The sequence below is a fragment of the Aulonocara sp. 'chitande type north' Nkhata Bay genome, linkage group LG18, assembly GCF_057382095.1.
Source record: "Aulonocara sp. 'chitande type north' Nkhata Bay isolate Kocher_YH1m ecotype deep benthic linkage group LG18, A_spYH_male_GT1.1, whole genome shotgun sequence".
Lineage (NCBI taxonomy): Eukaryota > Metazoa > Chordata > Actinopteri > Cichliformes > Cichlidae > Aulonocara > Aulonocara sp. 'chitande type north' Nkhata Bay.
In genome coordinates this window covers 22,613,444-22,627,827 of record NC_141361.1, presented here as the reverse complement: position 1 = coordinate 22,627,827, position 14,384 = coordinate 22,613,444, and the positions used below count along the sequence as shown (strand labels likewise).

General features: G+C 50.7%; 1 protein-coding gene across 9 annotated transcripts in view; it reads left to right on the top strand.

Moving 5' to 3' along the window:
• Positions 1-14,384, top strand: part of LOC147308535 (myomegalin) — a 57,056-nt gene that overhangs the window by 37,488 nt on the left and 5,184 nt on the right. For 4 of the 9 annotated variants that reach the window (XM_086272390.1, XM_086272393.1, XM_086272388.1 and 1 more), the window contains 21 exons: positions 28-367; positions 824-1,028; positions 1,149-1,265; positions 1,355-1,614; positions 1,719-1,933; positions 2,075-2,192; positions 2,318-2,435; positions 2,518-2,572; positions 4,261-4,508; positions 4,583-4,693; positions 4,792-4,953; positions 5,162-5,410; positions 5,517-5,648; positions 5,735-5,851; positions 5,927-6,134; positions 6,221-6,342; positions 12,798-13,034; positions 13,155-13,256; positions 13,458-13,678; positions 13,770-13,913; positions 14,025-14,163. In XM_086272390.1, coding sequence (XP_086128516.1) covers positions 28-367; positions 824-1,028; positions 1,149-1,265; positions 1,355-1,614; positions 1,719-1,933; positions 2,075-2,192; positions 2,318-2,435; positions 2,518-2,572; positions 4,261-4,508; positions 4,583-4,693; positions 4,792-4,953; positions 5,162-5,410; positions 5,517-5,648; positions 5,735-5,851; positions 5,927-6,134; positions 6,221-6,342; positions 12,798-13,034; positions 13,155-13,256; positions 13,458-13,678; positions 13,770-13,913; positions 14,025-14,163 — 3,620 coding nt within the window. Of the gene's footprint in view, positions 1-27; positions 368-823; positions 1,029-1,148; positions 1,266-1,354; positions 1,615-1,718; positions 1,934-2,074; positions 2,193-2,317; positions 2,436-2,517; positions 2,573-4,260; positions 4,509-4,582; positions 4,694-4,791; positions 4,954-5,161; positions 5,411-5,516; positions 5,649-5,734; positions 5,852-5,926; positions 6,135-6,220; positions 6,343-7,655; positions 10,878-12,797; positions 13,035-13,154; positions 13,257-13,457; positions 13,679-13,769; positions 13,914-14,024; positions 14,164-14,384 lie in introns of those variants that run through there. The other 5 variants (XM_086272391.1, XM_086272389.1, XM_086272392.1 and 2 more) reach the window with 5 other exon arrangements.

Here is a 14,384-nt window from a genome sequence, read left to right as displayed (position 1 = left end):
TTTGTCCTTCTGTTCGACTTTTGCTAGGAGTGCCCTGCAGAAGCTGCAAAGGGAGAACCAGGCCCTGAAAGAAAACCAAGTACGAGCTGGAGTGGTGGGGACAAACACAGAGAAGAGTCTGAGCCCAGAAGAAGAACAGGAGGAAGAAGAAGAGGAGGAGGAAGAAGAGGAGGAAGAAGAAGAGGAGGAGGAGGAAGAGGATACTGAGGAAGAAGATGAACTGGAAACATCTCCGGTGCCGGCGGGGAAGCGAGGTCCTCCATGTGTTAGTCTGAGCAACGAGCCAGGGAAGAGGCACTGCATGAGGCCATGCTCTCTGAACCTGGGCACACTGACATCTCACCATGTCACACACCAACCTGAAGCGGTAACACATCATACCCTCATTATCTGATCATTATTACAGATTTAGTGTGATTCTCTTTAGTGTTAGAGAGAATAAAATGACCAGACAGTTTAATACCAGAAACAGTACTCAGATCATTAAATGTAACATATACAGTTTAGATGGGAAAATATGTTAGAAACAATTGAAGGGCAACAAAGTGTCACTAGTGAAATTTAATTTAGTCTGATACTGCTTATAATTGGATCATCAGTAATCCAGGTGTACTAAATAGTTGTACTAACAAGTTTAAATGTAATCATATTAATTGACATGTTTTACATATAAACGTAGCTCTTAAAAAAGAATCAGAAACAGTCAGTTAATGTCTTGTTATATGTGATATTTCAGTGCAAGAGATGCTGTATGACTAAATAATTAAATGATGTGCCTGTGAAGATTACACATCAGTGTTGCTTAGATGCTTTGCTTTTGCAGGAGACAGCGGTCGCCGGTGACAGCTCTCAGGTCAGAGCGCTCTGGCGAGATAAAGAGGATGGCCTCCGTGAACAGGCGTCTCGTCTTCACGCTGATCTGACTCTGAGCCAGCAGGAGAACAGAGAGCTGCAAGAGAGGCTGATGGTGTCTGAGGCCACGGTCCAAGCTCAGGCCGAACAGCTGAAGGAGTACAGAGATCTGCTCAGTGAGTCACTCTGAGGCGCATGTATAAAGGAAGGCTGGGATGAGTTAGACAAATACATTTAAACATATTTAATTATTTGGTATAAAGGAATGAAGTAAGTTCTGCCTCATGTCTGTGCAGCCGAGACGTCTGTCCAGCAGGCCAACAAGCAGGTGCAGGTGGATCTTCAGGATCTGGGTTATGAAACTTGTGGCCGGAGTGAGAACGAAGCAGAGAGAGAAGACACCAGCAGCCCAGGTGATGAACAAAGATCTGATTCATTTTAGACCAAACACATGCTCTTTAAGATACTCTCATTAATCATGTCTCACCTCTCCTCCTTGCAGAGTTTGACGACCTAGAGATGTGCACGTCGCTGTCCCATCCTCAGGACTGTGAGGGTGGTGGCTGGTACGCTGGAAGGTGCAGCAGTAGCAGAGGCGCTTATGAAATGAGGGATGAGTCGGCGTCTCTCCAGCATCTGGTCCAGGATCTGCGCTCACAGCTTACTCGCTGTCACAAAGTGATCCGTGGACTGCAGCTCCGTGTCCGGTCTTTGTCTGCGACCAGCGACTACGCCTCCAGCTTGGAGCGCACCCCCCGCAAGGTACTGACTCACCAACAAATGCTGTACTTTAAATGTATTTAATGTTAAAGAAAAAACAATTCAAAAAACAGGGGTTTTTTTTGCTTTTCATCCTCACCCTTTAGGTAAACTGGGCGCTTGAAAGATCACCAGCCCCGAGTGGTGTGGAAGAGGATGAAGGCTGGTTATCTGATACCCAAGGGGCTCGTCCAGCGTCCAAGCCAAGCAGGGAGCTCCAAGAACTGATGGAACGAGTCGCGTCGCTGGAGGCTCAGTTGAAAACTACCAGATCGGAGGGCAAAGGCCAAGCAGAAGAAGGGAAATGTGCCACCTGGCCTGGGTAGGTTAGCAGCGATAAAGTGGCAGTGTTGCACATTTACTTTTTATCTAGAATCAGTTGATGTATGCACATAAGAGCGAGACTAATCTCCCTTAACACTGCGGTGCATTTTGTCCCTGTGGCGGCTGATTGTCTGTGCAGGAAGTACAACTCTCTGATCCAGGCTCAAGCTCGTGAGCTGTCCCACCTGAGGCAGCGGATGAGAGAAGGGCAAGGAGTCTGTCACATCCTGACCCAACACCTGGGAGACACCACCAAGGTGCTGCAAACACACTCACTGATTCAGTGATATTTTCTACATTTTATCAACATGGAGAGAGAATAAAGTTCTAGCAAAGTTCATAGCAGATTCTCACAGATGCACTAAACGTCAACAACTTTCAGGCTTTTGAGGAGCTCCTGCGGGCCAATGATATTGACTACTACATGGGTCAGAGCTTCAGGGAGCAGCTGGCACAGAGCACTGCCCTGGCACAAAGAGTGGTCACCAAGATTAGTGGACGTAAGGAACGTTTCTTTAAAAAAACTGTTTCTACTGTTATTTAAAATCTCACCGCTCCATCTTTCCTCTTTTCTCTCCACAGGAGAACGTGTAGAGAGCCATGACGACAAGACAGGCCACGAGTTGCTCGCTTTGCGGTAAGTGAGCTTGTTCATATCTATATGTGTAATGTGAGAATATGTAGGAGATTAAACTATTTTAGGGTGGTAGCAATTAAACCAAGGAGCGATCTTTGCTTAAAATCAAGCAACCAGCAACATCTGGGGATGAAAAGTGAAGCCATCACTGTTCGAATAATTAGTTGAGCCTGGTTCCAAAATCAAGTCAGTCCCCAGAAACTGACACAGACCAAAATTTAAGCAGAAGCATGAAGATTCAGCCTAGCATGAAGATCACTTTTGGTCTTTATCAAAACTGCACCTGCAGTTTTGTGATCTGTTGACCCCCACTGAACTTAATAGCTCACTTTGCAGCACTAAGTCTGTCCCACTGATTAGTTTGCTCTGTCATGTGACACGCTGTGAGGAGCTGTCTGCATAGCTACTTATGTTGGAGAGAAGACAGAAGGTCTGCTGTTAATCCACACGCGGGCCACCACGCGGATCGTTTAAGTTACTCTAGCTGAACAGACAGCTTCCTGGTGTCCACCCAGACAGGCTTTAAAATGCTCAGTGTTTCTGTATTCTTCACAGCTTGGCACACTGTTTCTGTTGGATTCATGCTAAGTCACTTATTCGTGGATTTCTGTTGTATTGACGCTTGCTCCTGTACTGATAAATATTTGTTTTGAAATATTTTCCAGCATGCAACATTTTTAAGGGTTATCAGGAAAGCTGGTGAAATAAAAAAACAAAGACACTTAAAAAAAAAAAAAGATGCTGTCAGAGAGCCAGGGGACCCAAAACAGCAAGAGAGACACAAATACATAGCATGAGGGTCTGTAAGGCCTCTAGACCCACTTGTGACTCACTAGAAGTGATTTCTCATCTTCTATATAAATGTGTCTGCATGGTCAGTTTCTCTCATTTAATTTCATTCGACTTTGGTTGCAATTCTTTTGGGTGCTTACACAGAAGATGTCCACACATCGTTGCATCACACACATTACTGATGCAAGAACAGAACAGGACATCGTGTGATGTCTCAAAATTTGGGCCAGCCTATGAGGATGGATGATGACAGTGCATAAATTTACAGTAGTCAAGAACATAGTGTAGTAGCTATGCAAGCCTTTGATTTAGTAGTGATTTTAGAACAGTATAAAAAGTACCTAAAACTACTGTAATCCATGGCTTCCTGGAGCTAACACATAGTATGTTGTTGACAGGCATGAAGGCACTATTAACATAAAATACACATTAATAGGCATCTTATTAGGACTTATAAGCACCTCACACCCTATTAGTTAATGCTCTTTAAATGGGCTTTAATATAAAGTGAGTTATCCTGTGCTCATATAGGGAAGAAGAGCTCTTTTCACAGTAATAGTGTTGTTTATGTTGTCTAATATTACTGGAAAAAAATTTCCTTTCCTATTTCCCTCAATGTTGATGCGTTTTCTGTTTTCTGTGCATCCAAATGAAAAAACTGACCAATAAGCAAATGTAAAAGCATTTACTTCGATTCGAGGAGGAACTAGTTAGACTTTCATCAGAACCTTGAACTCAAAAAACATTTTTTTGATCATGACTCAAGAGTTCGGAGGCTAATTCCTACAAAGAACACATAAATGTGTAATAGAATGAAATGAAAGTGATTAGGTTTAACATCTCAAAGGTCAGAGTTCAGTTTCACTGTGATATCATGACCTTCTGTCCACATGCAGGTTAAGTAAGGAGTTGCAGCAGAAAGATAAAATCATCGAATCACTCCACACGAAGCTGCAGCACCGTCCCGAGACCCCGTCCAGTTGCCATGCCCTCTCTGAGACTACGGACCAATCAGATAGGACCTCCTTGGTGTCCGATGAGTACCAAACCAATGAAGACTTGGAGCTGTGCTCTGATTTGGACACCAGGGAATATCAGGAGGAACACCGACTCCGGCAGCCAGGACTCGGATCAGATCCGGAAGGTATTGTTGATGTTAATCTCTCTTTCTGTGAAATGCATCTTTCTATCATTTCACCTTCCATTCCCCTCTTTTAGTCCGTTCCTCTATCCCACCACCTCTTCCTCCTCCTCCTCTTCATGGCCTCCTCAAGTCTTCAAGCAGCTGTCCCAACATGCTTTGCTCAGCCGCTGTGGGTTTGACCAGAGGTAGGGGAGTCACAGACGGCTGTTGACTTGCAAAGATCATTTTCTTTTTTCCTCCTCATCCTTTCGTCTTCTGTATGTGTCCTGTCATTCTCCTCCAGCCCTTTTCAGTGAGCCTGTCTCCTCCTCCCTCTCTATCCCCTCTGGCCCTGACGGCTGGGGTCACGAAGTTATGTTTGACCCCCGGCCCAGAGCTCTCTCTGTGATGGCTGTTCGCCCAGAGCTGGACACGCTGTACAAACAGATGAATGAGCAGAACAGGGGTGAGGGGCCAAAGAGAGTGTGCCATGTGTGGAAAATACTCAAAACCTGTCTGAAACTACAGTCACACTTGGAATTGTATAGAATGTTTGACTGATCTCTGACAATTTTTGTGTGTCTGTGTGTGTGTGTGTGTGTGTGTGTGTGTGTGTGTGTGTGTGTGTGTGTGTGTGTGTGTGTGTGTACATGTGTTTGGATGGCTGGCTACAGGCTTCCCAGGGCCTCATGACAAGGCTCTGTTCACCCTTTCACCTGATCACCACAACCAGCATGGCCTGTCAAGCTACAGCCAGCTATCCCATCATGCCTTTCAACCCTACCAGCTGGGGGGCATCCCTACAGGCCACTTAATGAAGTCTGACTCAGGTTTAATGTCAGGGGGGCCTTTGTGGGACATGGAAAACTTCGTCGGAAGTTATTCTGGATCATCTGCGCACCAACCAGGAAGCAGCCAAACAGGTGTGACACACAAATGCAGTGAATTTATTTTTGGAATATTTATGTAACTTAAGAGCTTCTTAGTTGAATGAACAATACAACATTTTATTATATGACTTTCTTTCAGGGGTAAATTTGATAGAGGAACACCTGCAGGAGGTGAGGTGCCTTCGCCAACGCCTGGAGGAGTCCATTAGGACCAATGAGAGGCTTCGTCAACAGCTTGAGGAAAAACTGGCCACCACTGGACGTGATGGAGGTAATGCAGTTTTCCACACTTGAGTAACAACAAACATCGGCGCTTCTTTGTCTCTAAAAAATGACACAATGTGGGTTTTTTTTCAGGGGCTCCAACCAACATTTATATTCAGGGACTGGACACAGTCACTCAGCTGTCCAATGAGATCAGAGTCCTGAAGGAAGAAAACTTGGGTCTGCAGTCCCGCTTGCAGGCCAGCACAGGTACTTCAGTATAAAGGCAACAGACATTTAAGACAGTTTGTTTTGTTTTTTGTTTTTTTAAATAAACCCATTCAGTCTCTCCTATGCTCTCAGACACAAGTGAGGAGGTGGTGCAATTGAGGGAGGCGGTGTTTACAGCACGCGCTCGCCTGAAGCAATCAGAGCTGGAAGCTGAGCAGTGGAAGGAGGAGCTCAGACGGCTTCAGGCCCACAGTCAGGAGCAGGGACAGCAGATTCACACATTAAGGCAGGAGCGGCAGGCGGGGCAGGAGAAAACCAACAGGTGTGTGCAGATAATGGCTGTGTCTGTCTGCGTGTTCACATCATCGCTAACTGTTTTATTACTATAACGTATCTGTGCATTAACAGGCTCCAGCACGAGGTGTCACTACTCCAGCAGCAGCTATGTGAGAGCAGGGAACTGATCCACTCCCTGCAGAGCGAACTACACGTCTATGATCGAGTGTGTTCCAGCACAAAGGCCAACAAAGGTCAGTCTATCAAATTAGCTATACACAACATCCTACCATAGATATATACAGTGGCTTGCAAAGGTATTCGGCCCCATTGAACTTTCCCACATTTTGTCACATTACAGCCACAAACATGAATCAATTTTATTGGAATTCCACGTGAAAGACCAACACAAAGTGGTGTACACGTGAGAAGTGGAACGAAAATCATACATGATTCCAAACATTTTTTACAAATTAATAACTGAAAAGTGGGGTGTGCGTAATTATTCAGCCCCCTGAGTCAATACTTTGTAGAACCACCTTTTGCTGCGATTACAGCTGCCAGTCTTTTAGGGTATGTCTCTACCAGCTTTGCACATCTAGAGACTGAAATCCTTGCCCATTCTTCTTTACAAAACAGCTCTACAGCTGCTCTGTGACGGCCTCAGAGGTTGTCTAAGAGAATATTGGGAGCAATAAGACCATGAAATCCAAAGAACACACCAGACAGGTCAGGGATAAAGTTATTGAGAAATTTAAAGCAGGCTTAGGCTACAAAAAGATTTCCCAAGCTTTGAAAATCCCACGGAGCGCTGTTCAAGCGATCAGTCGGAAATGGAAGGAGTATGGCACAACTGTAAACCTACCAAGACAAGGCCGTCCACCTAAACTCACTGGCCGAACAAGGAGAGCGCTGATCAGAAATGCAGCCAAGAGGCCCATGGAGACTCTGGACGAGCTGCAGAGATCTACAGCTCAGGTTGGGGAATCTGACCATAGGACAACTTATTAGTCGTGTACTGCACAAAGTTGGCCTTTATGGAAGAAGAAAGCCATTGTTAACAGAAAACCATAAGAAGTCCCGTTTTCAGTTTGCCACAAGCAGGGACAGGGAAGCTGGTCAGAGTTGATGAGAAGATGGATGGAGCCAAATACAGGGCAATCTTGGAAGAAAACCTCTTGGAGTCTGCAAAAGACTTGAGACTGGGGCAGAGGTTAACCTTCCAGCAGGACAACGACCCTAAACATAAAGCCAGGCCAACAATGGAATGGTTTAAAACAAAACATATCCATGTGTTAGAATGGCCCAGTCAAAGTCCATCTAAATCCAATCGAGAATCTGTGGCAAGATCTGAAAACTGCTGTTCACAAACAAATCCATCTAATCTGACTGAGCTGATCACCCAAAGCAAAAGGTGGTTCTACAAAGTATTGACTCAGGGAACTGAATAATTACGCACACCCCACTTTTCAGTTATTGATTTTGTGGAATACACCAGGCACAAATACACGCACACGCCGGTATTTACTGCCAATTTCCACATTTATTGATTTGTTTGTTTTGACAGCTGACTCAGTCGCACAGCCTGACAGCTCACGAGCCCAGCTGATCTTCTCGCCGCTCCTCCCCGTCTCACTATAAACACAGCGGAGGGAGACCATCATCAGTACATAAACACCATCAGCTGTTCTTACCGGCCTCGCAGCGCCGCCCTGTTGAGCCTTCTGCTCCACTCCTCCCCGGCAGCTGCGCCCGGGGCCACGCCTCCGCCACACACCCCCACCGCCCGTTCGAGGCCGGGGAGCCGTCCGGCCGAGCCAACTCCCCCCCTCGCGAGCGAGAGAGGAAATCGGCCACCGCCATCTGTGCCCCCGGCCTATGGATCACCTTGAACTTAAAGGGCTGCAATGCCAGATACCACCGGCTGATCCGGGCGTTGGCATCTTTCATGCGGTGGAGCCACTGCAGCGGGGCGTGGTCCGAACAGAGGGTGAATGAGCGTCCCAGGAGGTAATAGCGCAGGGAGCCGACCGCCCACCGGATGGCCAGGCACTCCTTCTCCACGGTGCTGTACCGGCGCTCGCGCTCCGCTAGCTTCCGGCTGATGTACAGGACAGGGCGGTCGGCCCCCCTTACCTGCTGAGACAAAACGGCTCCCAGCCCTCTGTCCGAGGCGTCAGTCTGCAGAACAAACGGGAGGGAAAAGTTAGGAGTGTGAAGCAGCGGCTCCCCACAGAGAGCGTTTTTCACTCGCACAAACGCCGCCTGGCACGGCCCCGTCCACTGGACCAGATCCGGGGCACCCTTTCGAGTGAGATCGGTCAGGGGGCTGGTTAGCTGCGCAAACCCCGGCACAAAGCGATGATAGTAACCCGCCAACCCCAAGAACCGTCTCACCTCCTTTTTCGTCCTGGGGCGCGGGCAGGATGCGATAGCCGCCGTCTTCTCCACCTGTGGCCGCACCTGCCCGCCCCCCAGGTGGTACCCCAGATACTGCACCTCCCTCCGTCCAACCGCGCACTTCGTCGGATTGGCCGTGAGCCCCGCCCCCCTCAGGGACTCCAGGACCGCGGCCACCCGCAGCACATGCTCCGCCCAGGTGTCGCTGTGGATGATCACGTCATCCAGGTAGGCGGCAGCATACGCCGCGTGCGGCCGCAGTACCCGGTCCATGAGACGCTGGAAAGTGGCCGGGGCCCCGAACAGGCCGAACGGGAGTGTCACGAACTGGTACAAACCGTACGGAGTGGAGAAGGCCGTTTTCTCCCTGGCCTCGGCAGACAAGGGAATCTGCCAATAGCCCTTGGTTAAGTCCAGCGTCGTGAAAAAGCGGGCCGTGCCTAACCGGTCCAGGAGCTCGTCGACCCGAGGCATGGGGTAGGCATCAAAGCGTGACACTTCGTTCACCCTGCGATAGTCGACACAGAACCGTATAGACCCATCCTTCTTCGCCACCAGAACGATGGGGCTACACCAGGCGCTGTGCGACTCTTCTATTACTCCCATCCTCAGCATTTCCGCCAATTCCCTCTGCACGATTTTTCGCTTATGCTCCGGGAGCCTGTAGGGCCGTGAACGCACCGTCACGCCGGGCTGCGTCACGAAATGGTGCTCGATGAGGGACGTCCGGCTGGGCAGGGGGGAGAACACGTCCGCAAAGCGCTGTTGCAACACGACAACATCCGCTCTCTGGGCCTGTGTGAGATGGTCATCACAAGGGAGGGAGGTGGGAATGATAGAATTTGGCACCTCAGGACCCAACTCATCTCTCTCCTTCACCAGGCTCACCAGAGAAGCGGTTTCGACCTCTCGCCACTGATTGAGGAGATTGAGGTGATAAATCTGCGCGGCTCCTCCCCTGTCCGACCGAGCGACCTCATAGTCCACGTCCCCGACACGCCGTGTGACCACAAAGGGACCTTGCCGCTTGGCGAGTAACTTCGAGCTGGAAGAAGGGAGTAACACAAGCACTTTATCCCCCGGTGAAAATTGCCTGAGTCTAGCCCCTCTGTTATACAGGCGTTGCTGACGCTGCTGAGCCTGGAGCAAATTCTCCCGTGACAACCTCCCCAAAGTGTGGAGTTTTGCTCTCAGGTCCAACACGTACTGAATCTCATTTTTGGCGGGGCTCGGACCGTCCTCCCAGCTTTCTTTAATCAGGTCGAGCACCCCACGTGGCCTCCTGCCGAAAAGCAGTTCAAAGGGAGAAAATCCCGTGGAGGCCTGGGGCACCTCCCGCACTGCGAATAACAGAGGGTCTAGCCAGTGATCCCAATTGCGTTCATCCTCGTTAATGAACTTCCGAATCATGGACTTTAAGGTCTTATTCAGCCGCTCCACCAGCCCGTCAGTCTGAGGGTGGTAGACGCTGGTCCGAATAGATTTAATGCCCAGTAATTCGTACAGTTCCCGCAGTGTACGAGACATAAACGACGTGCCCTGGTCAGTCAGTATCTCTTTCGGGATTCCGACTCGGGAGATGACCTGAAACAGTGCCTGCGCCACACTCTTTGCAGAGATGGTGCGCAGCGGAACTGCTTCCGGGTACCGCGTTGCGTAATCCACCAGGACTAACACAAAGCGGTAACCGCGTGCACTCTGGTGAAACGGCCCGATGAGGTCCATGCCGATGCGCTCAAACGGGACCTCAATGAGGGGGAGAGGGCGCAGAGGCGCTCTCGGTATGGCCGGCTGGTTAACAAGTTGGCAGTCTGGGCAGGACGCGCACCAGCGGCGCACATCCGCTCGGATGCCAGGCCAATAAAATCGGGCCGTTATTCGCTCCAGAGTTTTCTCGTAGCCCATATGCCCTGCCATGGGGTTATAGTGGGCCGCCTGGAAAAGCGTTTCCCGGCGGCCCTGCGGCACCAACAACTGGGTGTGTGTTTCCTCAGTCTGAGTGTCACGACTCACTCGATATAATCGGTCATTTAATAAGATGAAACGCGGGTAGGTCTGCGCGGCCTCAGGGCGCACCACGTGACCATCAATAGCCATCACTTGGTCAAAGGCTGAGCGTAGGGTGCCGTCACGAGACTGCTCCAGTGGGAAATCACCCATGGGGGACACTTCCGGGGCCGGCGGGACGTCCCGTGAGGGACCCGCCGGCTCCTCCCCCCCGGAGTCGGTGTCGGACGACCCCGCGTCACCGCTTGGTACCCAGAATCAGGGGGTGCGACAGGCGCGGGCTAACCGCCGCCGTTACCCTATGTGTATGGCCCTTGTATTTTAGCAGCAGCGGCACTATGGGGTACCGGTGCACATCACCATGAACACACCTCACCTCCACCCATTCTGCCTCCAATAATGCCCCGGGGCGAACCAAGCCTTGGTGCACGAGGGTCTGTGTGCAGCCCGTGTCCACCAACGCTTGGCGTATACCCCCTCGAGTCCTTACCGGAATACTGTATGTCCCTCCTGGACCGGGGGAGGGTGCTGGGGCGCCAGCAACGCGGAACACCTGCCCCACTTCCATAAGCGGACAATCCCTCCTCAGGTGTCCCGGCTCCCCGCACTTCCAACACTCCGGCCCCGGCGTTTGTGCTGCCCTCCATGGCTCGGGGGCGGCTCCACTCGGCTCGGTTCCCCTGGACGGCACCATCGCCGCGAAAGGGTTAGTGGGGCTCAGCGCCGGCAGCCGCTCTGCCAGCCCTGGTGCCGGCACACGGCGCCTCGGGGCCGGCACTGGGGCCTGTTTGGTCGGCCTCCGTCCGGCGTCCCCGGACTCCCCTGCTCCAGTGGCAAGGTGGTCCTCCGCCAGCGTCACCGCTACCTCCAAGCTTGCGGGCCGGTGGCACCGGACCCATCTCGCCGTCTCCGCTGGCAATCCTTCCGTGAACTGCTCCAGCACCACCTTGTCCACCAGCTCCGTCTCGCCCTCCGATGTTCCCGGCTGCAGCCAGCGCACCGCCGCGTCGCGCAGCTGCCGGGCCCAGCCGAATGGTCGGTCCGTTGTAGCCAGCCGACAGGCCCGGAACCGCCGGCGATGGTCTTCGGTGGTGAGCCCCAGCCTGTCCACCACCGCCCGGCTCACATCCGGGAAGCTGCTCCTTGACGCCGGAGGCAGACTCAGGGCCGCAGTTTGTGCCTCCCCAGACAGCAGGGGGAGCAGCCACGGAGCCCACTCCTCCCGCGGCCATTGGCAAGCCTCCGCCGTGGCACGGAAGGTCTCCAAAAAAATCTGTGGGTCGTCCCCGTCCCCCATCCGGGGCACCGTCACCGACAGTGGCGAGGGCTTCGGCGTGGCAGCGGCCCCGACCAGCCGCTCCAGAACTTGTGTCTGTCGGTCCGTTTGCTCCCGCAGCGCGGCCAGGTGGGCACGCTGGTCGGCCGCCTGATCCCGGCTCATCGCCGCCATCTCCGCCAGCATCTGCGCCAAGTATTGCAGGGGCTGGGCGGGTGGCGCGGCCTGTGGGTCGGACATTTCCCCACTGGCACTTTACTGGGTTTTGGCACCACTTGTGGAATACACCAGGCACAAATACACGCACACGCCGGTATGTACTGCCAATTTCCACATTTATTGATTTGTTTGTTTTGACAGCTGACTCAGTCGCACAGCCTGACAGCTCACGAGCCCAGCTGATCTTCTCGCCGCTCCTCCCCGTCTCACTATAAACACAGCGGAGGGAGACCATCATCAGTACATAAACACCATCAGCTGTTCTTACCGGCCTCGCAGCGCCGCCCTGTTGAGCCTTCTGCTCCACTCCTCCCCGGCAGCTGCGCCCGGGGCCACGCCTCCGCCACAGATTTGTAAAAAATGTTTTGAATCATGTATGATTTTCGTTCCACTTCTCACGTGTACACCACTTTGTATTGGTCTTTCACGTGGAATTCCAATAAAATTGATTCATGTTTGTGGCTCTATCTATCTGTCTATCTATCTATCTATCTATCTATCTGTCTGTCTGTCTGTCTGTCTGTCTGTCTATCTATCTATCTATCTATGGTCCCAGTGTCCCTTACTTTGGTGCCATCTGGTGGTACATGAACAAACAGATAAATGGGCTATAAAAAGAAAAAAAAAATCACTGGATGTTTTTCTGTGAATTGGAATTCCCAGAATTCTTTGCAGCTCAAGAAAAGCTCTAACGTATGACAAATATGAAAGGAGGAAAGAATAAAACCCTCTAAACCCCTCGCAGCACCTAAGCACAGCTGTGCCTAACACGTTCTCATGTTTGTGCATTTTGTCTTTCGTCTTCAGGCTACCTGTGCGAGGTACCAGTTCTACCAGTAGAGCTGGGGGAGTTGTTGGGAGAGGTGAGGAGTCTACGGGCTCAGTTGCAAAACAGTGTCCAGGAGAACAGCGCTCTCAAACAGCTGGAGCTCCACAAGCAGCTGGAACAAAAGCTGGGCGTGGGCTCACCTCGGACTCCCTCGCTCTCTGCTCTCACTGCCAGCCCTCAGAGGGAAAACTTCTACAGACGTCAGTTGCTTCATGGTGAGACATGACTGGGCATGACTCCATCATGCTACAGTGTAAAATGCCTGTGACGTTCAGTGTGCAGTGTTAAAGTTTGCAGTGTGTCCAAGCCTGTTTGCCTATCTGTGTGCTCCGCAGACCCAGCTCCATCTCCACCAGTCAGGGACATTGGTCTCTTTAACTGTGGATCTCCTGGTCCTCCATACTCAGACTTGGATGACAGCCATAGCACTGCCAATGGTGTGACTTAACTTCAGTTACTGCAACTTAATTTGACTTAATATGAAGAAGGTTTATTTGCTTTCTAACAATAACTGCACTTTTGGTTTGTGTGCTTGTTACTGAGTAGTTTGAAGGAATTCTAATTTCCATAAAATAAAAATTTAAAAACCGCTTCATTCGAAGTCCTTCCACAATACAATCCAGCTCTTTTGTCACCAGCAGACCCTCTTGATCCACACTCTGAGCTGGAGGGGGATGCGCCCGATGGATCATTCGCGAACCGTCATGGTCGTCACGCCATTGGTCACGTGGATGACTTCAGTGCTTTGCAGCAGCAAGTCCTCGAGGGCCGGAGCCTCGTCCAGCGCATGGAGATGACCCTGCAGGCCTGCCTCGGTCCACCAATGCTGGATGTAAACCAGAAACAGAGCAGCGAGCTGGTGTGTTTTCACCATCCTAGCAGTCGGCAACAACTGAAAATAAAAAGTATTGAGCACAGAGCACGAGTAACTAACTGAGCTGTGTTTGCAGATTATGGATTACGGATGTGTTAGGAGTCTTCTGTCTAACACCAAGACTCTGAGGCAGATCTTGGAGGAGGCAACGTCTCTGCTGAAGATGTTCTGGAGAGCAGCTCTTCCCAGCACGGATCCCTCCATCCAGAACCTTAAGAAGGTTTTAAAATTACGCATTATCTTATTTGTTTATTTGGCCTTTAATAGCATCAAACAACTTATGTTAAAATAAATGTTTACAGAGTATATCTGTATGTACTTGTGCATGCAGGAGCAGTGCATGCAGGAGGAAATCTTGTCCTTGAAACTGCGTGTGTCTGAACAAGAAGAAGTTCTTAAGGGGACAATACAAAGACTGAGGAGCACCAGCCGCACCAAGGAGAGCATGGAGCACTTCATAGTCAGCCAGCGTGAGTGTTTACGTGCATGTGTGTGTGTGTTTGTATGTGTGTGTGAGAGAGAAACAGGAATGTGGGACGGTCAAGTGTACTCATCCCTTTACTGATGCCTAATAAGGTATGAGTAACGGGAAGTAAGATACAGAGAGGTTCTCAGCAGACAACAATGCTAGTCCCTTCTCGGAAATGTCGTCTGTTTAGAGTTCAGAAATAATAAAGGAGGTGGTTCATGG